Source organism: Panthera onca, chromosome B4, assembly GCF_046562875.1.
Source record: "Panthera onca isolate mPanOnc1 chromosome B4, mPanOnc1 haplotype 2, whole genome shotgun sequence".
Classification (NCBI taxonomy): domain Eukaryota; kingdom Metazoa; phylum Chordata; class Mammalia; order Carnivora; family Felidae; genus Panthera; species Panthera onca.
In genome coordinates, this window is record NC_138345.1 from 12636602 (window position 1) to 12662086 (window position 25485).

Sequence of the window (25485 nt, forward strand, 5' to 3'; positions counted from 1 at the left end):
CTCCGATCCCATCACTCAAGGGGAGCAGGACGCTTTCTGCCAGCCTGGCCTCACACTTACACACGCAGGGGCACACTCACGCTTTCCTGGGCAGCCCAGAGAACCAGGAACGCGAAGTCCCACAACAGACGGGCCGTTTGATAGGCCAAGTGCACTGCCCTGTTTGATCCCACTGTCCTTTCGGCACCGCGCGGCTTCGTGCTGTCCTCTCTCTCGGGAGGAGGGTGACTTTCTACCTTCCTTCCAGCCCGTGCTGTTCAGGCAGTGATGTGCAACATTCAACAGGAGTATTTCCTCCTCGTTGGCCTGGCACGACATGCTCATTCTATGATTCTTGTTTATTCAAAAGGGAAGTCTAATTGGGACTCATGGAGAGTTCACGGATGTTTTAACAAGAGTAAACATACTCGGGCAACGTGAACAATGGGATATGATTAATTGGAACTTCTGGTTTCCTTCTAATTAGTGAAATGCATGAAAAGCAATTTAGAGGGTTTCACAGTGATTCTCAGGAAAAGGGGCAGAAAACATCTGCATTTGTGAAAGTGGGCGCTCTCGGTGTGTATTTGTTTTAAAGGATTTGTTTTCTTACCGGGCTGGCTCCTTCCCACCAGAACCCTCCAGCTCCCAGCCGTGCTTACTGGTCCTACTTCCAGGCCCAGTGATCATTCTAGACCAGGACTAACACTCCGGCTTTCCTTCCTGCTCAGTTCCCTACGGGCTCCAGGAGATAGGCTGACCTGGCTCCGCCCGGCTTTCCTGAGGACCGTGTGGCTCTGCTCCCCACGCCTGCAACCTGCTCACACCTCTGCCTGAAATGCTGCCAGTGTGGAAGGCAAATGTTCCAGTTCAGTCCAAGATGGTCCTAGTTTATGTGCCCTTTGACTCACGCTGTCCGATTCAGGTAATAGATCAGATGGCCAGCTCCTGAGGCTAAATGTACCCATGTGCAGATACAGCTGACGACCTATGCTCATCCCAATGTGGGCGCCTCCTGTCCCGGCTTCTGAACTTGTCTGGCCTTGATGGCACCATCTTGATTGGTGGGGCCTGGCCTTCCCTGTACTGTCTTGTCCAGTGACTCACCTAACCCTTATCTGCCAGTATTCTAGGAAATCATCTCTGTAATTCCAAATATTCGGAGGAGAGTGAGTGTGTGTGTGTGTGTGTGTGTGTGTGTACACAAAGGGGAAGAAGATCATGAACCATTTCCTTTTTTGCATCTTCTCTAGGAATCTGTGCCGGTACTCTCTTTTGCAAAGAGTACATTAAGAAGGAAATTGAGGGGCGCCTGGGTGGCTCGGTCGGTTAAGCGTCCGACTTCGGCTCAGGTCATGATCTCGCGGTCCGTGAGTTCGAGCCTCGCGTCGGGCTCTGTGCTGACAGCTCAGAGCCTGGAGCCTGTTTCAGATTCTGTGTCTCCCTCTCTCTGTGACCCTCCCCCATTCATGCTCTGTCTCTCTCTGTCCCAAAAATAAATAAACGTTAAAAAAAAAATTAAAAAAAAAAAAAGAAGGAAATTGAAATTTTAGTAAAGATATTTCTTACTTGTGTTGCAAAATGCCACTTTACAGAGCCAAATTGAAAACCACTGAAAACAAATGTACTTTTCACCAGAGGGATGACACGAATTTTCGATTTTTATATTCGACTTCAGCCGAGACAGTGAAACGCACAGATACTTTTCATTTGAATTTATCATCAAATTCATTTCCTGTTATTGTTACTCTAACACTGGAGAGAAAATATTTAATTTCCAGAAGTTTTCATTTAACTTTAATAGGAAACAAACCCATTCGAATCCACTTTAGGAAAAATACACAATTCAGTTCTGAACACGAACCTGCTTGACTGTGAGAACTAGTTTACCTAATAATTTTATATTAGCATCACCCTAATTATATCCTTTGGCCGTTCCAGGCATGATCACAAGGTCTTTGAAATTTGGATGATGAACTTGGACTGACCCCATACCGCGGGACCCAAGCGGCCTGCAAGCAGATTCCACTGTTGACAGCTGGGACTTTCCCTGTAGGATCCGAGGGCTTGGGGTAGCACTTACGTCTCATCTGTGAAGGCTATTCCGAAGTATTCCTTTTCCTTCAGGTTGAAGTGCGATGCCACGAGGTCCAGGAGCTCCTTGGCCAAAAGCTTGGGCTGGAGGGAGAATGAGACGGAAAAGGGACGAGTGAGTAGAGGTGACTCATCCTCAGACACACAATCTCAGGTTGATGTAATTTTTTAAATGGAATGTCTCAAAGCTCAAGGACATCAATGCAAGTGATTTTTTAAAGGTTTTATTTATTTTTGAGAGAGAGAAAGAGAGAGACAGAGCATGGGAAGGGGCAGAGGGAGAAGGAGACTGAACCTGAAGCAGGCTCCAGGCTCCAAGCTGTCAGCACAGAGCTGGATGCAGGGCTCAAACTCACAGACCGTGAGATCATGACCTGAGCTGAAGTCGGACGCTCAACTGACTGAGCCATCCAGGCGCCCCTATGCTCCACGATTTTATTTATTTTTTATTAAAAAAAATTTTTTTTCAACGTTTGTTCATTTTTGAGAGACAGAGAGAGACAGAGCATGAGCGGGGAAGGGGCAGAGAGAGAGGGAGACCCAGAATCCGAAGCAGGCTCCAGGCTCTGAGCTGTCTGCACAGAGCCCAACGTGGGGCTCGAACTCATGGACTGCGAGATCATGACCTGAGCCGAAGTCGGACGCTCAACCGACTGAGCCACCCAGGCGCTCCTATGCTCCACAATTTTAAATCCAAACAATAAAAGTACCCTCCCTCCAGGAATGTTAAAATTAAGGTCAAAGAACCTGGGGAGTAGAATTGAAGAAAAATTACAAACTCACCCTCCAGCTGCCTTTCCAAAGGAGAAGTCTTTAGATGAGAGTGTTTATCATAAACTCTTTTTTAAACATCTCTGTCAACTGGGGCTCCTGGGTGATTCAGTCGATTAAGCACCGACTCTTGGTTTCAGTTCAGGTCATGACCTCACAGTTTCTGAGTTCGAGCTTTGCATCCGGCTCTGCGCTGACAGCACGGAGCCTGCTTGGGGTTCTCTCTCCCCCCCTCTCTGCCCCTTCCCCTGCTTGGTACCTCTCTCTCAAATAAATAAACATTTTAACAAGTTTAAAAAAACAAATAAACATCTCTGCCAATCCAAAAGAGCATGCCAGAACTTTCGGCATGAAAATACTGTAGACGCCGTATGGTCAATACATCGTTCCCCTTGGTCAACTGGGGTCGAGATGACCTAAGAGCGCCAGGCTGTGAGGTGGGGGCAGAGGAGGGAAAGGCCGTCTGAAGGAGACATGTGGCTAATGGGAGTAGTTATTTCTAAATCAGCTTCCAGATCAGGTATCTGCAAAGCCATGGTCCTTCTGACAATTACTGCACTCCAACCATACATGCTGGGTCTCCAATCAGAGTGAAACCAAAGATTCCAGAAGAGAAAACCTTGTGTTTTTTTCTTTGTGTGTATACACGTGTGGGCATTTATGCCCATCGATACAGCTTCCCGAGTGTATTTCCCACTCTACTGGTTACTCGGCTGAGTTTCTCTGTTAGGAGAGTGCACAAGGGACATGTCAATCAAGAGTCACATGACAGTTTCAGCTCTTATTTCACTTTTTAAAGAAAGTTTATTTTGAAAGAGAGAGGGAGAAGGGGGAGGGTGGGGCAGAGAGAGAATGACAGAGAGAATCCCAAGCAGGCTGCATCAGTGCACAGCCTGACATGGACCCTAATCCCACAAACAGCGAGATCATGACCTGAGCCAAAATCAAGAGTCGGACACCTAACCGACTGAGCCACCCAAGCGCCTTCTTGTTTCACTTTTTGAGTGTTGCTATGAACTGTACCGAATTCATATGTGGAAGTTCTAATTCCCACTGTGGTGGTATTTGGGGGTGGCCCCTCTGGGAGGGTAACTAGGGTTAGATGAAGTCATGAGGGTGGGACGGTCATGAATGGGATCAGAGACCTCATGAGAAGAGACATCAGAGAGACTGCTCTCGCTCTCCCTCCCCACCATGTGAGGACACAGGGCCAAGGCGGCCAAGGCGGCTGTCTACAAGCCACAAAGAGAGCCCTCATGAGAACTCAACCAGGTTGGCACCCTGGTCTCGAACTTCCAGCCTCCAGAGTGTGAGAAAATAAATTTCTGTTGTTTAAGCTCCCCCAGTCTGTGGTGTTTTGTTACGGCAGCCCAAACTGACTAATACAGGTACACTTCCTTTAATTCGGCAAACGTACTGACCATCTCACATGAGCCGGGCACTAACCAATCCTGCAGGGCACAGAGAAATGAGTAGCACGCAGCACCTGCCGATAAGGAGTGCTTATCAGGGGCACAGAGTATGAGCTGCTGTGCATTTCAAAGAGCCAAAGCAGATGGTTTCCCTTTGCTGTCTCCCTCCTGGGCTCACAGGGTGGCAGCCTCTGGGCCTCAGTGACCATCAATTTACCGACGAAAGCGCCTGGGAATGACAGGGCTCGTGAAGGTACAGGCCGTTGCCAGCACCAGGGGGTCCCCGGCCACCCAGATACAGAGCATGTGATGCACAGGCCATGCCTGAATTTGGAAGATACTACGGCGGATTTTTAAATTGCTGGGCGCCATACTTTATCTGTCCAAATGACTGCCATTCCTTTCAAAGCAGTCACGGGATTTCTATGACGCCTGCTAATGCTCACAACATTTTTGATAATCTTTCGGGATGCCTGTGAAGCCCGTGTCACATATGGAAAAGCATCCTGACTGGTGAGAAATCTCTTTGCACTCAGAATGGATCCGAGTTTTTTCTAAGTGGCAAAAGTCACTTAAAGTCAAGTGTTGTGAGTGGGACAGAGGTGGGGGAGGTGAGCACGCTGGGTCACACTGGTCTTACAATATGGGGTGATTACTGTGGGTTCTTGGGGGTTATGGGGAGGTTTCTGGCCCAAACTTGGAAATGACAGGAGTAGTAGTTCCTTCCCTTTGAGAGTTAAACGTTAAAGCCAACATCTCAACGGAACTGATCAGAGACACGGAAACTTACCCAGGAAGCGAAAGAATTACTCTCAGGGCTGGTATAGTTTTTTCTAGAACGTGATTAAGCATAGTAATCGTTCTATGGAAGGGGCGGGGTGAGTGGAAGGTGTGTGTGGGGAGGGGAATGCAGGGGGAAGGAAACGTGGTCTTAGCCGACAGGCCTTGAATATTGAGGCCCCGGAAGTAAGGCCGTTTACACGGCGGACGTGGAGGCCTGGAACTCTAGCTGACCATATGAAATGCTCATCCATGTAACTCTCTTTCTAACGCCACTCCTTCTGAAGAATTCACTGAGGCAATGCTGAGTCCTAGATATGGTGCTGAGTAACTCTCCCATATGACCGCCTTACCATATAGCATAAGAGTCTATCATTCCTTTTGCCAATGGAGATCCTGAGACTTGGAGAGATCAGGCAGGCCGTCCTGGGTCTCACAGCAAAGCCAGGATTCCAGACAAAGTCGGGCCAGACCCAAGGGCCACGTGCATCACGTCTCTGCCATCTTGCCTCTGCTGACTCAGTTCTTGGGTGAGAAGTCAAAGGCCCCTGTGCCCTGAGGGCCCTGTGTGGGTGAGGGTGATATCACTCACCTGAAGCCAGTACACTCACACTATGGATTTACACGTCGGTACTTTGAACTCGGGTAATGGGAATCTTCCCCCGAGGATGAACCATCATGTTTCTGAGTCGGCAGAGCTTAAGAACGGACTTGACATGCTGAAGAAATCACCAGAGTAATGGATGCCATCCTAGGAGCCTCGTGACGGACTTGTGGCTGCTCTGTGGTGACACAGCCCTGTGATTTACCCTGTAACCACAACCCTGTCCGCAGTAAGAAAGCGAATTTTCTCGGCGAGTCGTAAACTGAAGGCAACCACAAGGCTCTGAGCTCTAGCCGCACCACCAGGATAACCTCTATTGCCTCCAACTACCTCTTTTAAAGAACCGTATGCATATCTTGTTTAAAAAGTGAAAAGGGTGAGTCCCGTTACTTTCATACAAAGGCTATCAGAGGTCCTATGTGCCATGCTCCGTGAAAAGCCTAAATTTATTAGCCGCAGTTTACGAAGAGGGAAATAAAGGCACTGAAGGGGAGGATAACAGATCCCAGAAGGTGCGGAGGGGACAGCTCCTGAATCTGAGGCTCCTGTGGAAGCCACACTCTCTTCCTCCGCTGTCACGGTGACCGGCGACACGGCCGAGGGAAGGTGCCGCATCGGTGAGAAGGAAGACTCCGGCCCCACGGGCCTGATGGATGTGTAGTGTGAGCGGGAAACAAACCGCACCGTTAAGCCCCTGTGACGTCTGGGGCTGTGTGTCATCCCAGCATAACCCGGCCTACCCTGATTGATTCAGGCAGCGTATCAATTACTCTCTAATTCTCTGTATGGTTGGTTTAAAAACCACTTCAGGCTTCAGCTCTGTGATTTCCTGATCTTGCAACCTGAGACAATATCCCACCTCAACACCATGATGATTAATGTGCTACATGGTTCCGAACATTTCTTAAACTCGTTTAGAGAAAGCTGCTGGGTAAGCACAAAGCTTTGGGCCATGATGTACTTGGAAGGGATGTTTACAGAAGCCTTGCTGATTGCACTTCGCTGGTTACTTGCGCTGTAAACATTCGTGGGGCTTTGCAGGGGCCAGGCGGGGAGCGAAGACAGAAAGGCAGCCGGTGGCCCAGTCGAGTCCTACAGGACATACCAGGCAAGCTGTGCGCATGTCAGGTCAGAAGCCGGCCGCTCTGGGTCACTGGGCTGTCCTGGCCTGATGAGGTCAGTGCATTTAAGTCTGGCTTCCTCCCAGTCTGTAATTAACTATGCTCACTCGAGAGCTTCCCCCTTTGCAGTTTCTTTTTTTCCTCAGGTTCTTTTTTCATTTGTCTTTCTACGTTTTTATTCCTCCTCATGCATGACAAATGGAACCTCTTTGTAAATGTCCCTCTCAAAATGTGCTGCCTGATGGAGCTGCTCATGATGTTAGCAAGATGGCCTTTCTGGGGCTTAGAAGCCTGGATTTCGGTCACATTCTTCAGGGGAAAGGGCAGGGTAGCTCTTTGGCATTGTGGTCTCACTCTGCCACCCCGATCTGAGTTCTGCAGGGCTCTGGACTATTCCGGTGGCAAATGTGCTCAGACCCGGCACACGGGGGCTTCCAGAATGAGCCCTGCCTAATGACTGGTCCGCCTTCCAACGTGGGACACGATCAAAGAGCACTTCCTGCGGGCGCAGGGCTCTGAAGTGCTGTAGGCATGTCCCCAAGACGATGATCCTTCCAGGTGACCTCTGTGAGCCACCCTGGCACAACCCAGAGAGAGGAATTGGATGATCGGTGGTACCCTGTCTCCTCTCCGATTTTCCCCACAATATTTCACCATCGCTCACATATCATACTGTCTCTTTAAACTCAACACGACTACATCCCAGACAGATGCTCGACTACATCCCAGACAGATGCTCGCGGACAAACTATAATCTCTCTGAGCATATCTTCATCTCTAAAATCACCAGCAAGGGGCGCCTGGGTGGCTCAGTCGGTTGAGCGTCCGACTTCGGCTCAGGTCATGATCTCACGGTCCGTGAGTTCGAGCCCCGCGTCCAGCTCTATGCTGACAGCTCAGAGCCTGGAGCCTGCTTCAGATTCTGTGTCTCCCTCTCTCTTTGACCCTCCCCCGTTCATGCTCTGTCTCTCTCTGTCTCAAAAATAAATAAAACATAAAAAAAAATTTTTTTAAATAAAAAAATAAAAAAATAAAAAAAAATAAAATAAAATCACCAGCAAGATCCAGGAACTGAATTCCTGCCCCAAAACATTCACCTTGATGTCATTATTAAAAGTAGTTTCTTTCTTCTCTAAAAAAACCACCCAACCTTCTCAAGGTCTATCCACCTATTCTGCAAAGCTTTACAGCCATTCTGTACCCCCACCTTGATCTCTCAAATCCAGTCAGTTTCTAAGTTACCTAACCTCTCTGTGCCTCAGTTTCCTCAGCTGCAAAATGGGGATGGTGACTGTACCCACGTCCCAGGACTGTTCTGAGGATTAAATGAGTTCACTTCGATCTACACAAAGTGCGTAGGCAGTGCCTGGCACCAAGTGAGTGTCCTATATGTTCATTATTATTTCAGACCCTCATTACCTCACCTGTGAATTATTATAATAACCTTCTAAATGGTGTCAGTTGCTGAATGCCAGCCTGGTATTTCAGGCCACCCTTTGACTCTAGATCCAATTTATCTATGCAAACTCACTCTACCCAGTTCCCTACAAAAGAACTCACTTCTGTTCAATCTTTTTGTATTGGTGTAAGGGAAACGCCAAGCTCATTTTGACTTCCTAAACTTTTGCCCACACCATCCTCTCTCCTCCCCCTCCCCATGTAAATTTATCCTGTTCAAGGCCCACTTCTTCCAGGAGGCCCTCCCTGACCACACCACCGCCAAACGGTCTCTTTTCCCTCCGGATTTCTGTAACATTTGCCAGGCGTACCTCAATCACCCTTGGCACGCAGGCTCTCGTGCTGCGGTGAATTTAATGTAATTTGAAAACTTTCCAATTGTGGGAGAATACTCATAAAACCGACCATCTTCACAGCTTGTAGGTATCCAGTTCAACACTGTGAAGCATAATGAGTAGGTGAACGTATCGGACACGTACAATATATCAGGCATACTGTTACACAACCCATCTCCACAACATCTTCCTCTAGCAAACAGAAACTCTGTTCCCATTAAACAACAACTCCCCACCCCTCCTCCCCTAGCCCCTTGCAACCACCATTCTGTTTTCCATCGCTCCCGTCTGACTCCTCTAGGTTCCTCATATAGGGGTGATTTTACGGTATTTATCCTTTTGTGCCTGGCTTTTCTTCCTTAGCATAATATCCTCAAGGTTCATCCCTGTTATAGCAGGTGGCAGAATATCCTTCCTTCTCAAGGCGAAATAACATTCCACCGTACGGAGAGGCCACGTTTTGCTTATCCATTCACGTGTTGATGGACACTTGGGCTGCCTCCATGTTTTGGCTGTTGTCAATAACCCCGTGTGAACGCAGTGGATTTTGTGTGACGGGATTTGTTGCACCCTACAACGGGCAGAAGGGTGGCCCGCAAAAGGTACGCCCGCCCCCTAATCTCTGGGAACACGTATTACCCTACATCCCAAAAGATGTAAGACTCCCGAGAGGGAAAGTTTATCCTGGATTATCCAGGTGACCCTGAATGAATGACATGGATCCTTCTAGGGCAGAGGCAGAGGGAGTTTTGACACAGGGACACACACACCATAGACGGTCACGTGGAGAAGGCAAGACTGGAGTGACAAAGCCACGTGTCAAGGAAGGCTGGAAACCACCAGCAGGTTGGAGATGCAAGGAACGGGTTTTCCCCTCAAGCCTCTGGAGGAAGGCACAGCCTGGCCAACAGACTGACTTCAGCTCTGCCTTCCAGAACTGCAAGAGAACATGTCCCTGTAATTTCTTCCCTGCGGTTTGTTTATTTTGAGCAAGCGCGCACGGGTGGGGGAGGGACACGCAGAGAGGGAGGGAGAGTGTGTTTCTGTAATTTGTTTTCGAGTTTGTTTATTTTGAGAGGGAGAATCCCAAGCAGGCACTGTGCTGTCGAGCCCAGCACAGGGCTCGAACTCCAGAACAGTGAGATCATGACCTGAGGCAAAATCAGGAGTTGGACTCTCAACCGACCGAGCCACCCAGATGCCTGCTTCTCCGATTTTAAGCCACCGAGTCTGTGGGTGGTTTGTGATGGCAGCCTTAAGAAACTAACACACATGCTCAGACTGAAACCCCAAAAATCTGGTATCCCCCATAGTGCCTGACATACAGTTCCCGACAGCAGGAAACTCTACCCCGGGTGGCTGGTTGAGGCTTGAGTAAAAGGGATCTTTGATTAGTATCTGAGTTCTCTCTCTATAATAGTGTTGACTTTCCAGGCAAGGAAGCCATACCCACAAGTCCAGGTGGGGAAGCCTCTGTCTCAGAGCCGCCCCTGGGTCAGTCAATGGCACAGTGGGTTTCAACTCAGGGGACTCTCCCCTCAAGCCCTTGCCTGTCATGGGGGCATCGCATAGATCCTAAATCAAGGGAATTGCCACTTCTGAATTAATTGCATTAAGAAGAATGAAAACATCACACGGCTCCCATCTGTGCTTGGGGGGCAACCAAGGCTGTAGGGCCCCAAGACTGACCCCTCCCTTGCTTTCCTCCCCAAGGCCATTTAGGACAATCCACTTCTCGTGCTGTGTGCACAGGGACCACTGGGTGGCCGGCAGCATTGCTGGCCGGGCCCCCATGAAACAGCGATTCCCTGCCCGGCAGTGGCCATGGCTGGGCAGGCGGCAGAAGGTGCGGGAAGAAATGCAGTCACTCTGCCCTTTCTTTCCAAGTTCTCTGGAAACCTAGAGGGAGGGAGGGGTGCAGAAGGGCAGCTCCAAACACAGACGTCTGAGTCTGCAGCCTCTTTGAAGCCCTGCCTGTTACTGTGTTTCCCCAGCAGCTGGGAGCCTGTCTCTTGCCCTCCCCCTGCCCCTGGGGGCTCTGTAATAAGCAGGGCCAGTGCTCATCGGCTGCCCATTATTCCTGGGGAGGGGGCACCGGTGATGGAGAGAAAGAATGAGGTCATTCTGCACGGGGACAAGGGTCTGGCAGCCCTCCCCTTCCCGGCCACCCTCTAGATGCTCCGGCTGATTAGCTGGGAAGGCCGGCTTCCTTCCTGCCCTCTGAGCATGGCCCTGGGGTCTGTGACGGGGGCAAATGGAGGCCACCTCCTCTCTGCAGGCTGATGTGAAGAAGCATGGGTTCTGGGGCTTTCCAGGCCCATGGGATAGGTAGCAGGGGTCCCGAAGTTAAGTTGGTCCTGCCAGAGAGAGCATCTCTATGGAGAGGTCCCCATCCGGCCAGAGGACCCGAGACAAACCGCTGCATTTGCAGCTGAGGAATGGCCGACAGCGGCCACGGCCACCATTAGGCGCTTCTGTTTACGGGTGTGGCCCCTGTCCCACAGCTGTACTAGGTGCTTTACACAAACTGATGGGTCAACTCTCACCAGAAGCCTGGGGAGAGCATGCCTGATGCAGGAGGGAGCTGGGGGGGGGGGGGGGTGTTGCAGAAGTAACTGGCAAACACACACTAGTGACTGGCAGATCTTAGCCGAACAGCAAGATCACCCTGGAATGCTCGATCCTATAAAGAGCCGGGCAGACCAAGCACCCACTTAACTTCCAGGGGAGGAAACGAAGGCGCAGCGGGTGCGGACCTGCAAGGACGAGGGAGGTCCCTTAACTGCCAGCGCAGGTAGGGCTGGGGTCCGAGCACCCACCGCAGCCCCTGGGCCCTTCTCTGGTTCTGTGTAAGCAGGGACCATGCGGGTTGTTTGAGAAAGGGCCACAAAGTTCTGGAGCAGGAAGCACAAAAGTGACAAGGGCTGTCCCGGCAGGCAGAAGGCGGTCATTTGCAAGCATTCTGCTAAGGTCCAGGTTTCCTGGCCTCTCCCCGGCTCTCCCTCCTGCTGCTCCCCACCCCCTACCCTGTTCGTCAGCACCATCATTTTCTGCAGGCCTCCTCCTGCTGGGTTCTGGGCTGCAAGCTGCACTTATATCGTCCAATTCAATCTTCAAAACAATCCTGCAGTGGTTTCTGAATGAGGACACGGGGGGCTTATGAGTGTTAGCATGCCCAAGGTCATAACCCCCCCAAGGGCAACAGGGCATAGGAAAGGCGTGAGTCTGGGAGTGACTCCAAAGCTTTGGCTTTAAAGACTGGGTACAGATCCAGCAAGTAACATAAACAGTGCAATCAGGAGGGGCCTGAAGCTGCTTTTTCTAGATGCAATAGGATTTTGCCTGACCGTAAGTTCCTGGAGGGCAGGGATCAGGTTTTAGGAAATATCACAGCCCTGCAACCTAGCACAGTGCCTGACACTCAGCAGGTGCCTAATAAAGGTTTCTCACCGGCAGACTGGGATACACAAAAGGGTCTCGTAGTTGAGTGTTACGGCAGCCTCGCAGGGAAGCAGACCACAGGACAGGATGACACCCACCAGCTCTCTCAAGCACAGGACCGCCGGGCAGAGACTGTGTGTGGCTGTGCTGGGTGACGTGGGGCCAGATGCCACGTGCTCGGATGCGACAGAGTCGCCCGGTTTCGACAGGATGCCACGATGCGTACTTTGGCAACGTGACTCGTAAGCCCAAGAGGAGATGTGTCGTGTCTGTACTCCTCACCCCTATTTCAGTGCACCTCTTCCTCCTACGGACTTACTCCCTGACACCAGCTACGGTCACAATCTCACAACCGGCTCCTTGAATGGCTTCCCTCCCCCTCCTCCCCGTCCTCTCTCCTGCCGACAGACAGACTTTGCCATTTAGCCTAGAGACGGGGACTCCCGGGGACAGCCCTTCTGGGTTCCTGTGCAATTCCTGAAGACTATTCTTTCTACTATGCTATTGGAGCCCCTTGTTCTCTTCCTCTTATTTCCACATGGCTCCTTCCCACATTTTGCTAAGATACAGCTTGATCTCAGGTTCAGAAAAGTTGGGGTTGGTATCAGCCTGGGACGCAGAGGTTTTCTCATCCGTGCATTTGAATGATGCCCAATGGGAAGGCTTTGACAGGCGTACATAATTACTGCTCCTCCAGAAATGCAAAGTGCTTTCGCCAGCCGGCTGGGGAGCCTGCTTTATTCAGGATCTGCCCCCCCTGGGACCCTGGGCGGGCGGGCAGGTGTTCATTAGGGAGAGCCTGCTGATTAACACAGTAGCCCCCAGACGCTAGCCCGCTCACGGCAATGTCACAAGGACACTGCCACCCTTGCAGGGTGGCTCTCCTCGGCAGCCTCTTTGCATTAATGAAATAATAACTGTTTCGCTGAGGCGAAAGCACAGACACACAACAGTCAACGTGGTTCCATCGGATAAGGCTGCCAAGTCAATTCTGAGATATTTCTAGCAAAGATGGGGACGCTGAGGTTCCCGGGATTCAAGCTTCCCCTTCCACAGGCATCACGTCTACCACTTCTAATTTGCTCCTGTAAAAAAAACCCAAAAAAACAAACAAACAAAAAAAAACAAACAAAAAAAAACCTGCTCTGCAACCCCATTATAACCCTGTCTGGTCCTCCAGTGAGTAATACATCACAATTTCGGATGTGAACTGCTCATACACTCACTGGGAGCTGAAGTGTGTTCTCCAGGATCAAACCGGAAGATTAGTTCCTTTTCCAGTCGGTGAAATGGCCCCAGGACCCATTCAAACTGGAGGTCTTCGAGGCATGGCACGCTGACCCATTCTCTTTGCTTGGTGCTCAGGGAAGAGTGGAGAAGAACACTGTTCAAGAGCATCTTGAAACTGCATCTTTGAAACGGGCTCTGTGTGGAACGTACGGGGGCCACGATGCTTCAGGCCAGCCTCAGTCATTCCCTCCGTCAATTTTATGGTCAGCGGCAGCTAGGAGCTCTTAGGAGCATCCTTGCGAAGGCACCGTGTGGCCACAGAGCAGAGAGCAGTAGTAAAGGTGGAGCCATTTGCACGGATCGGTAGGTTGATCTGCTAACCTTTCCAGTGTAATGCAGAGAAGAGGCGTCCTCTGCTTGGAGCGTGGCTGGTGTTCAAACGATGTGGCCTGCCTTCTAGTGTGACAGTGGTGGGAGTGGGGAGTTCGTGAGGATGTAAGGTTCATGTGTTCCTTTGTGAAATCTGAGCCGTGGACTTAGAGTCAGGCCACAGGGCTCGGAAAGACAATTCTACCCGGTGTGTATGCTGCTCAACCTTTACTGTTGCTTTGAGTCCCTGGGACAACAATATCGAGGCTTGGAGTTGTTGTGAGAATCAATACCGGATCACTCATACAGTGCCTGGTGCGTGGAAGGTGCTCGATAAAAGTAGGCTCCCCTTTTCTCCTTTGATCAGTAACTGAGTCCCCATAAAAATCACAGAGCCTCTCACTGCTTTGCCAAGGACCCACTCTGATCAGAATCTCAACCCTCTCTGGATTGAGCCGTCATATCCTCTATCTCAGGAGCCATGACTGGACCATCATCACTACGCAGTGAGTAGAACAGAAAGCAGACGACCTCCCTTGGAATTCAACTTGTTTGGGCAGACTTGCCCTCAACAGCATGCCTTCTCCGCTCCCGGGGGTCTGCTCAGTAACAGCCCCCGCCTCCATGTCCTGGAGGACCTTACCTGCTCACACCTGTCCCTGCCTCCCGCCCCTTCAGTTACCAGCTACAAGAGACAGGAGCCTCGCTCCGGCTCCAGGGAGATGCCCGGAGACATGTCACTGGCCTGCCAATGTTTGTCAGCATTTTAATTTGGAAGTTCCCCGAGCCTCCTCCCTGTGGATCCTTCCCCCGTTTCTCCTGCAAACTGCTGGCAGGTACATGCTGGGGAGATACACCGCGCTCTGCTGGGGACGTCATTTCCAGTATGATTAGAAAGGCACTCTCCCTGGGTGGGGTAGGAGTGACGGAGACATGCAGGTACCGGTGTCCCGGGAGGCGAAGGAGGGAAGATCAACTTTGCTGAAAAATACTTATTCCCGAAGAGCGGTTTCATTAAAGTCGGACGGCAACGATGCCAAAGGCCCCGCCCCCCCTCCCCTCATCATGCTAATTAAGCGGATGAGAACAGACGATGTGCCGCAGGGTCCAGAGAAAAAGTGTGCGTTCGTAATATCCTCCTTCTCGGATCAAAAATATTATCTTGTTATTTGCCATTCCCGCCCCCGACCACTTCCAGATTTGGAGGAGGCTTATAACATTTTAAATGGCCTAAAATAGGGGGATTAAGAACATATTGTAAGACAGAGGCCACAGGAGGATCGGACACGGGAGATAAACTAATTCCTGCCACCGTCACAGACTGTACGTACCAGGCTACACAGGTAAGTTCGTTAGCAGGCTGAGGGGGCAGGCTAAGTGCACGCACACTCCCTTTCCTGGAAGGTGCATCAGAGAAGGAACCTGTCGTACGATTCCATGTGTGAGGGCCAGGAGATAACGTGTCCTCTACCTAGTTTCCAGGAACGAAAGAGACGTAGCTCATGTGAGATGTTTCATACGCTAGCCCCTGACAAAGCCCAGGACGCAGACGCTAGGCACCATTTTTGCTGCTTGGAGCAGACGTTAAGACCGTTTCTCAAAACCGGATGGTATATTCTGGGGAGCGGTCTTAGACATTTTCCTAAGAGAACGTGGCCAGAAATTTTGGAGGCCATATTTTATTAGGTTTTAAACCCACGCTTATGTCAGACGTGAGCAGTCTGGCATGGACATTCTGTCTCGGTTCTACAGCCAAGCCACATAAGAACGGTGAAGTCAGTCCCAATTCAGGCAAAGCAAAACAGCCTCCTGCAGACCGATAAGACGAGAGGAAGGAATCATGTTCAAAAAATCACATTCAAAAAAGTGAAAGCAGGTGAACGGAGCCAAGTGCCCTTGGATCTGAGCGGGATGGACTGGAGGGGCTGGCAGTCGGCCAGGAGGCAGGGAATGGCCTGGGTCCACCCTTCCTCTTGGGCGGGTCTATAGGCACGCCCTGAGGAGATGGCCCAGGGGAGGCCCCACCACCGGAAGTGTAGGTGGGAGAGCGGGAGGGAGAAGGGGGTCTCTTTGCCCCCAGCAGCTTTCTGCTCTTTACATCCGGGCTCACCCCTGCACATCTGCTCCCACAGCCTCCATGCCTCTTGTGCCTTCTCCACGACCCAAACCGCCTCTCATTCGGGACCCTGTGCAGTGACCCCTGTGCAGACAGCTGCCTTCAGCTCACCCCCCCCCACCCCCCCACCCCCCCCCCCCCCCCCCGTCTGGTGCCTGTCTGGTGCCCTGGCATCTCCATGGCTGGTGCAACTCGCGGAGGTACACACGCCTCTCATGACGCACTTGCCCCACGACATTCTCATTGTTGTGCACAGTCTCTTTCTTTCCAAGAATGACCACACCTTGGGAGCAAGAACGGTGTCGTATGTTCATTTCTATTACGTTTGGCCCAAGTGGGCAGTGGACGGAGTTCATGTGGTTCATCCATCCATGGATGGATTCAAGAATCCATTGGGGCGCCTGGGTGGCTTGATCGGTTAAGCGTCCGACTTCGGCTCAGGTCATGATCTCGCGGTCCGTGAGTTCAAGCCCCGCGTCAGGCTCTGTGCTGACAGCTCAGAGCCTGGAGCCTGTTTCAGATTCTGTGTCTCCCTCTCTCTCTGCCCCTCCCCTGTTCATGGTCTGTCTCTCTCTGTCTCAAAAATAAACGTTAAAAAAATTTTTTTTTAAAAAAGAAAAAAAGAACCCATGAATGAGTGAACAGTGAGGCAGGGATACAGGGCTCCAGCGACAGAAGTCTTCAGACTGATAAAAAACCAGCATTACCCTGGGCTCTATTCCCAGCTCAACGCCCCCTCAATCACCACAGGGGCTTGGGTGAGCTTATCTCTTCTCCTGGTTCTAATGCCCACCAAATTCAAGTGCATGCCAAAGTCAGGGGCACCAACAATTGCTGGGGTCTCTACTAGTTCATGAGGGCTCTTCCAGAGAAGGTCCAGCTTAGGGACCTGTCAGCACCAAGCACCCTTTCTAAGTAGAGCTCAGCAAATGGGGGAGGTCTGGCAGAGGGAGTGAAGAAAGCCAGGACGAAGGCGCACATCCCAGCCTGATTTTGTCACCTGCCTATCTCTTCATGTCAAAATCGTTTCATCAAAGTAAATCAGCGGCCTGGCAGGGCCATCTGCAACGTCTCACTTGAAGACTGCTGTGAGATGATGCACGTGTGGGGCGGGGGACCCTCCGACCCCTCCCGTCGCTGGTGTCTGGGCCCAGCACTGGCTCATCTGGGGTTCTGCCCGTGCGCCCCTCCAGCTCGTCCTCACATTCTCCTTCCCAGAGCACAGTCAATACGCTTTACGTTCATAATAGCTTGTCAGTCCGGAGAGAGAGAAATCATCACGGGCTGTGACCCCGTAGCGACAAGTGTCACTGGTTGCTAGGCAGGGTGCCCTCTGGGCAGGGAGCTGTCACTCCTGGACCCCCTTTCCTTCACTTGTAGGAGGGAAGGGTCAGACGACAGCCCAGGTCACCAGCACAAAGGAGGTTTTGTTGTCTGTGCTGCTGCCTTTCAAAGCCTCCCTGAAAGTCTCCACCGAAGAAATCAAGGATTCGACTTGGCAGCAGTAGGAGGTGGAAAAAAAGAGAATGCAAATATAACATATCTTCCTCCCAGAGCCTCTCTAAAGTCATGCTGTAGTAGAATGAGTCCTGGGTTGAGAGCAGGGTTTCAGGAGCTTGTCCCGACTCTGCTGGCCACGTAATTCCGTGGTTCGAAGAGCAGAGCGTTTGGGATACGCAGGTGGCTTCCCACTTCTGCATTTCACCTATTCCTGTCCCCGCAGGACCAGCATGAGGCTCTGCATGAACACAACCCCAGCTGTTCCATCTAATGCCTTATAAGAGGCCAGAAGGAGCGTCTCACCCCGTGAGTTCATGTTCAGGGTCGTACGGAGTATGAGTGTGTGCGTATGCGCACATGTGCATGCACACTTGACCTCGGTATCATGACTTTTCATTTTTAAAAATTAATCCAGACCTACATCCTTCCACATGACATGTCTCAGCTGGACACAAACGCAGGAGAAAGGTGAGACCCTCGTGTTCAGTCTCTGCCGGGTTTTTAGACAGACGTGATTTCTCTGCCCCTCAGTAGAGCTCCCCTGGACGACACTGGCCCCACGAGCTGCCAGCTGGAGTCCTGGGCATCGACCGGCGCCTTACGGACCCAGGATCACCCAGGTTAATACACAGGAGGGGACTGGGGTCAGACACCTGGATTGGAATCGTGGCTTGTGAACTGTTGTGGGATCGCGGCCAAGTGGCTTAATTTCTCAGAGCTTTTAGCTTCCTTTCTGTAGAATGGGTTTAACACCACTGGTCTTATGAATGTTGTAAAGTTGGAAGAAGACAGTATGTGCCAAAGGTCAGTCAGTCCTCGACACGTGGTTATGACAGAATGCCTGCTAACTTCTCCTGCCACACCCCAACTTCTGTCAACATCTCATCTCAGGTTAGCCTCCTTTGGGTAGGAGCTGTCATGCCCAGGAAACACACGGGTGTTCACCGGGGCTGAGGTACACGGGAGGGTCCCCGCGTCTGCACGGATGCACAGAATTCACCAAGCCCGCTATCAGGACCTTCCTGGCTGAGCCCGAGAGAAGTCTCCTCTTGGTTCATAATCTTCAAGACTTTCACTTCCTCAGGGAGTGGAAGGAAAAATAAAACAGAGCAAAAGCAAAAACAAAGCCTTGCCCTGATTTACATCTAGTGCAGGTGAGGGGAACCAGTTCTCCCACTCGGCTGCCTGCACTCCCTCCCTGCACACTTTTGACGGCTCCCTTTGGGGATACATCCCAGGCAGGCCTTTCAAACTAGTTGATTAAAATGCCCTCAAGGGCTCTCCATCGTACTCCCCAAATCTGTCCCCCCAACAGAACCTGGTGCTTTGTTCACAGTTGGAGGCTCCAGAACGGGAAGCAGGAGGTATGGGCAGAAATGTCACCTGGGATGTTGTTCTAAATTAGACATTTCCAGCCCCGGCTGCACATGAGGCCCTCCGGGGAAGCCTGAAAAGCCAGAGCCACCTGAGCCCCACCCGAGAGGCAGGCTGACTGGGTCTAGGAGGAGCCCAGGAACCAGCTGATTCTTATGTGCAACTGGGATTGTGATTCTCAGGGCAGAAACACTGAGTCGGGGGCGGGAGCTGATCTGTGGTGTTATCCGAATTCTGACACCTTTCAGGTTATAGGCTGCCTTCACATATATGCTCCCCTGATGCGGCGGTAGTGTCCATGGAGCACCTGCTGTGTGCTGGGCAGTTTGCGACAGGAGCTCACAGGCAAGCAGGACCCAGCTCCCAACACTTGTGGGGCCCCCGCCACAGGCCGCGTGATTGAGAGCCCCGATTCCGGAGCTTTGGGGCCTCGGGCAAGTTCAATGAACCTCACTGATAAATAACAGCACTATTCATCCTCCTGTCATGACGGTCAAGAGCCTGATAACGGGTAAAGCCTTAGAAGGGCATCTGGCATCTAATACGGTCATCAGAAGTGCTCGGTGATAAACACATTATTGCAGTTAATCTCAACAACCCCAAGAGACAAGCGCTATGGTTACTGTTATTCCTATAGCAAAGGTCACATGGCCATCATGTGGTACCTGGGGCTGCAAACCCAGGCAGGCAAAGTCTAGATCTCACACATCTAACCATGAGGCCAGAGCTCTGCACTTCTGGTGCTGTTTGTGGGGAAGAAGTAATTAAGCAAAACCCAAAGAACCACCCACTACGCGTAACACAATGTGTTAGGGCTATCGAAGAAGCAGGCCTGACATAATTCCACAAAGGCTGGTTGGGTGAACGATAACGTACTGTAGGTGTGTAGGGCCCACACAGGAGGGGCCTACAAGGGAAGAAAACGGACCCCTGAGCCCTATCACAGGTTGGGATTTGATTCTACAGGTTTAGGGGCACGACACGATCAGATGTGATCACGACAATTATGAGGAACTGAAGAAAAACAGAACTGTCCCAGAGACTGAGGCACCACGGCTAGACGGATCACCCCAGATCACAGAGCCAGCAAAGGGCAGAGTCCAAGTTCAAACCCAGCAGAAAGACTGCTGAGCCGTCTCAAGCACAGTATGATACCGCTTCCTGTCGGTGGGGAATGTTTAAGACATCTCTACTTCCATTCCAATGAGAAGCTGTAATTTAATGCCCCGGGGGGTACCCTAAATGCCCTAGCAATCTGTCTCGGCGACCAGTAGGCTGGGTGGTATGCCATGGCCAAGGTCTGAGGTTCCGGCTGGTAGAACATTCCAGAAAGCCAGAGGGCACTGCCCTAAGCAGAACCCACGAAGAATCCGTTGTGCTTTCTGGAGGGAGAGGAAGCATGAACAGAGGAAGCAGAGAAGGGAGAAGCTTCTGACCCCAACTTTCCTGACCTCCCCTGTTCTAGAAGCTCCTCCTGGCCACTCTGCTTTCCTGGGAGTTGGTTCAACCACAGGAGAGGCAGAGCTCTCCTGTGGATCTCCGGTCTTTCTCCAGGGAGCACCCTCAGGGCAGTCGGCTGATCTGGCCACTCTCAGGGGGCAGGTCTGGAGGAAAGATGGTCCGAACACCAACCATAGGGCCTCAGAGCCTCTGGGGAACCACCACCTCCTGCTCTGTTTTTGAGTATCAAGAGGGCCAGAGAATGTGACTCGGGGTCGCTCTTTAAGCCTATTATTAGTGCTTAGGAAAGCGTGTTTCACAGGTGGTATTAAGCTCCTCTTTCTTTCTTCTTTCCCCTGAAGAGGCGGTGATATGAAATTCTGCGGAGAGAATTAACACACGCCCTAAGAATTCCCTCACCGGGAAGGCTGGGACTACCCAAATACTTTCCAAGAAGCCCATGAACTCTTTCCGTTTTTACTGCGGTAACACACACCACAAAATCTACAATCTCGCCCGTTTTTAAGTGTCGGGTACATTCACAATGTCATGCACCCGATCTCCAGAACTCTTTTCATTCAGTGACAACGAAACTCTGTACGTGTTAGACAAGCGGTCAAGTATATTGGAAGGAAAATTAAACCTGCGTTGTTTTAAAACTGGGGGGGGGGTGGTGGTAAGGTCTAAAGAAGGGGGGGTGAAGCAGGCACACCCGGAGGTCGTTTTCCATACCGTTAATTCAGAATTCTATCAGTTATTCCTTTTCTACTGCCTCATCCTTCACGCCAACATTTCACAGCCACAACGTAGTAAAAACGTAAGAAAGAAAGATTCTCAATAAACATGAAAGTCCAGTTGTGCAGAAAACACACTAATTCCCACCAAGAATCTGACCTTCAGGGTCTGACTTTCTTTGTAGCCCGTGATACGTTAAGAACAACGGATTCCCTTATCTTATGCTGTTGAAACTGAATCTGAAAACGAAAATCCCATTTCCTCCTGGCCTGAACTGGTGTCACTCGAAGAAGCATACCTTGCTAGTTCTTTGTGCATACCAGACTCTTTCAATGTTTTTTAAAATTTATTTTTGAGAGAGTGCAAGTGGGGGAGGGGCAGAGAGGGGGGGGGGGACGGAGGATCTGAAGCGGGCTCTGCGCTGACAGCTGAGAGCTCGATGTGGGGCTTGAACTCATGAACCACGAGATCATGACCTGAGCCGAAGTCGGGCACTCAACCAACTGAGCCACCCATGGGCCCTGTTTGTCTTTCAATTTTAATTTTTTTTTTAATGTGTTTTTTTTTTTAACTTTTTTAATGTTTATTTATTTTTGAGACAGAGAGAGACAGAGCATGAACGGGGGAGGGTCAGAGAGAGGGAGACACAGAATCTGAAACAGGCTCCAGGCTCTGAGCTGTCAGCACAGAGCCTGACGTGGGGCTCGAACTCACGGACCATGAGATCATGACCTGAGCCGAAGTCGGCCGCTTAACCGACTGAGCCACCCAGGCACCCCTTTAGTGTTTATTTTTGAGACAGAGAGAGACAGAGCATGAGCACGGGAGGGGCAGAGAGAGAGGGAGACACAAAATCTGAAGCAGGCTCCAGGTTCTGAGCTGTCAGCACAGAGCCTGATGTGGATCTTGAACTCATGAACCACGAGGTCATGACCTGAGTCAAAACCAAGAGTTGGACACTTGACAGACTGAGCCACCCAGGCGCCCCTGTCTTTCAATTTTAATTGACACAGACCTGGGCAGAAGATCTGACTCTCAGTTTACTTTTACCCATTTCTCTGTGAATAGATCACAACCCTGACAATCAAACGGCAAGCCACAGGAGCAAATTTAGAGAATCTGCACAGAGTGAGATGCCAGGGCCCGTAACAGAAAGGGTACGTGGCATGAGGCTAAGGTTATATACATGACTTGGCTGACGTCTGTCAACAAAACCACAGAACGTGAACGAAGCTCTAAGGACTTTTCGTGCATCGCACTCAATTCATGAAGAAGGATGTTCAAGCTCTCCAACGCGGGGCATAACCTTTTAGGATTGGATTTCAGACAACGGCCTTTGTGTGTCAGAGGCACGAATAAGGTGGGTCTGTCTGGAATAAAAGTTTCATAACTCAACATTTTAAAAGTAACAGAACCTTGATGGGGCGCCTGGGTGGCTCAGTCGGTCACGCGTCCAACACTTGATTTCTGCTCAGGTCATCATCTCAGGCTTCTGGGATTGAGCCCTGCGTTAGGCTCTGTGCTGAATGTGGGGCCTGCTTGGGATTCTCTCCCTCTCGCTTTGCCCCTCCCCCCTCCTCAAAAAAAAACCCCAACTAACAGAACCTTGGTAATTTTTATTTTTTTTCTTGTCTGTACACCTGGACGGTACGAGTGGGGACAGGTGGAGGGATCCAGTAAACAGCAGCTCAGATTCTTACACTGACATTTGCTCTCATGTCCACCCCCCAACACCCCCCTACCCCCCACCCCCGCCCCTCACTGTCTGTGCTCTCCTTCAGCCTTTATTTTAGGTTTGGTTCCTGCTGAAATGCCCCAATCCTAGGACTCTTCCTGCCTGTCTTCCTGGCTCAGCGCCAGTGAAGAAGTGAAACCCTCCCCTGTGCTGAGTGTGTTCTAGAACCCAGATTCCAAGTGAGCAATGGTTCACTCCTCACCTCCGAGTCCCCACACACTTCTCAAGACCATGCCAGTGCCCCGTGTCGCATTCATGACCCAGAACAGCCTGGCTCAGAGTCTGGGGGAAAGGTGTGAACGAAAAAAAAAAAAAAAGGCTTCCCTTTCCTTCACAGAGCCCCTAAAAATTCCTAACGTGGTTTCCAAAGAGCTCACAAGCAGCCTGTGACAGACTGCTGGCCCAGCCATCCAGGGACTGCACTGTGGGGGCTGGGGGCCAACAGCTACATCAGGAAGGGCTACTGGGCCACCCGGGGGGGCTCAGCGGTTAAGCAGCCGGCTTCGGCTTGGGTCATGATCTCACGGTGAGTTCGAGCCCCACGTCGGGCTCTGGACTGTCAGCTCAGAGCCTGGAGCCTGCCTCGAATTCTGTGTCTCCCTCTCTCTCTGCCCCTCTCCTGCTCCCATTCTCTCTCTCTCTCTCAAAAATAAATGAACATGAAAAAAAATTAAAAAAAAAAAAAGAAGGGCTACTGAGTGCCTGTGGGTGTTGGGTGGGCCCAAGGGAGACATACTGTTGGCTGTGGTTCCAAGAATGTATACGTATGTCAAAATAATCAGATTATGCACTTTAAGTATGTGCATTTTGATACATGTTCCCTTATGCCTCAATAAAGCCGTTAAAGATACTTACAGACCTCACTTTTAAACAGAAAGATGATACACGATTCATGGCAAAAGTTAACCACGGTGAACAGTCCCTCCCCCAGCCCCGACCTCCAGGCCCCCGGTTCTGGGGATTTTTCGGCCAGATGCTCGGACCCAAACACGGGCCCTGGGTGCTTACACGTCAAACCCAAAGTGGACGCACATCAGGAGGAAGTTCTCCTCACTGAGGATGTGGAAGCTGGACTGAAAAACACCAAGCGTTGAGGTCACAGAGCCAACTGTCTGAAGAAACCAGTCTCCGGACGCAAATTAGTTTAGTCTTCCTTAAAATATAACTCTGCCTGCAGACGTGAGCTCAATCTGCCGTCCTCGTCTCCAGCAAGAAAAATGGGGAGCCATCAAACCCCTTGCCCCCGAGGCTCCTTTCAGCTCCTCCAAGCATTCAGTTTTGAGGAGTCAGAGGGTACCAGAATTTGAAAGCTCGACATGGAAAAGAAAACTTCTGAAAAGACGGACTTCATCCCCCAGGGCATACAGAAGACTGAATTGATGTGCCTGAAATTTCTGGTCCGGAGAACAGTCTTCAGGGTTACAAAGAACATCACCAGAGAAAGGAACGGGGCCACAGGAGGTGAACGGGGACTAGAGACGGGCCCAAGTTAACGCACGACATACTTGCAGGAAGGCTATTAAGGGGAGGAGGGGGGTTTAAATGAGCTCCAGGGAGAGCCAAATGGCTTTTTAAACCGACAGGGTTAACATTTCTCCTCTCGACTACACAGACCTCACTCTTACCTCTCAAATTCTTGTCTGCTCAGCTTTTTTCCTTAGTCCCGCTTTGGCAAAGGGACCCACAGGCAATCAGATCTTTTTTTGTGATGGCCATGTGCACAGAGCACCGACAGTCACAGCATGGTCTGTCTCAGACCAAAGAGTCAGGCTGCAAGGAGGCCTGAGGTGGAGGTCATCGGAACGCACTCAAAAGAAACACACGGTCTCTCTCTTGTCCAAAGGCACTCGCTCGGCACGGCAGCAAATATAATGAGTGAGAGCAGGGCTCTGGTGCCAGACAAGCCGTTCCTCCCTTCCTGAAGCTGTGTGACTTTCAGCAATTTGCTTAACTCTTTGTGACTCAGTTTCCCCAACACTGGAACAGAGATCAGAACAGCTGTCCCCGGGGCGCCTGGGTGGCGCGATCGGTTGAGCGTCCGACCTTGGCTCCGGTCATGATCTCACGGTTCGTGAGTCTGAGCCCCACATCGGGCTCTCTGCTGTCAGGGTGGAGCCCGCTTTGGATCCTCTGTTCCCCCCCTCTCACTCTCTCTGCCCCTCCCCTGCTCGTTCTCTCTCTCTCAAATAAACAAGTAAAAACTTAAAGAAAGAAAAAAAAAAGAACAGTTGTTCCCAGAGTTGTCATAAAGAATCATTAAAAACACGCAAGTGTATCTAGTAGTGTGCCTGGCATATAAATACGCACAATGTTATATACAGTTACATACTCTATGTATTGTTATTATTTTTATTTATTGATTCAACGACGGGCTGGCACTACACAGCTCAGTGGAAAATTAAGAATTTTTCTTTAAGGAACGGGTCTTGTATTTCTTATATATAAGGCCTTATATTTTATATTTCTTGGAGGGAAACGCTTATGACATTCACCTGACATTTTCGTGGCCCTGTCTTCCTAAAGGGTTCAAAACAGCTTTTTGTCATTTCCTTGATCTTGATAGCTTCTGGGGAAGGGAAAAAAGGTAGTAGAGAAGTCAACATTTTTTTTTTTTTTTTTTTTTTTTTTGGTGGGGAAAACTGAGGCAGGGAAAGGCCAAGGGTCTTATTCAAATTTTTTTTTTCTTAATGTTTTTTTATTTATTTTTGAGACAGAGAGAGACAGAGCATGAGCAGGGAAGGGGCAGAGAGAGAGGGAGACACAGAATCGGAAGCAGGCTCCAGGCTCTGAGCCATCAGCACAGAGCCCGATGCGGGGCTCGAACTCACAGACCGTGAGATCATGACCTGAGCCGAAGTTGGACGCTCAACCGACTGAGCCACCCAGGCGCCCCCCCAAGGGTCTTGTTCAGAGCATCACATCAGCACCTGCTGACGCTGAGACAGGACAGATGTAGCATTTCCCAGCACGTTAGACACAAAGTCCTGGGAA

At 50.7% G+C, this 25485-nt stretch overlaps 1 protein-coding gene across 13 annotated transcripts in view; it reads right to left on the reverse strand.

Annotated features, from left to right (window-relative positions):
- The window catches only part of FRMD4A (FERM domain containing 4A), a 608405-nt gene that overhangs the window by 143867 nt on the left and 439053 nt on the right, over positions 1 to 25485 (reverse strand). For all 13 annotated transcript variants that reach the window (XM_060659574.2, XM_060659575.3, XM_060659579.3 and 10 more), the window contains one exon: positions 2063 to 2157. In XM_060659574.2, coding sequence (XP_060515557.1) covers positions 2063 to 2157 — 95 coding nt within the window. The remainder of the gene's footprint in view (positions 1 to 2062; positions 2158 to 25485) is intronic.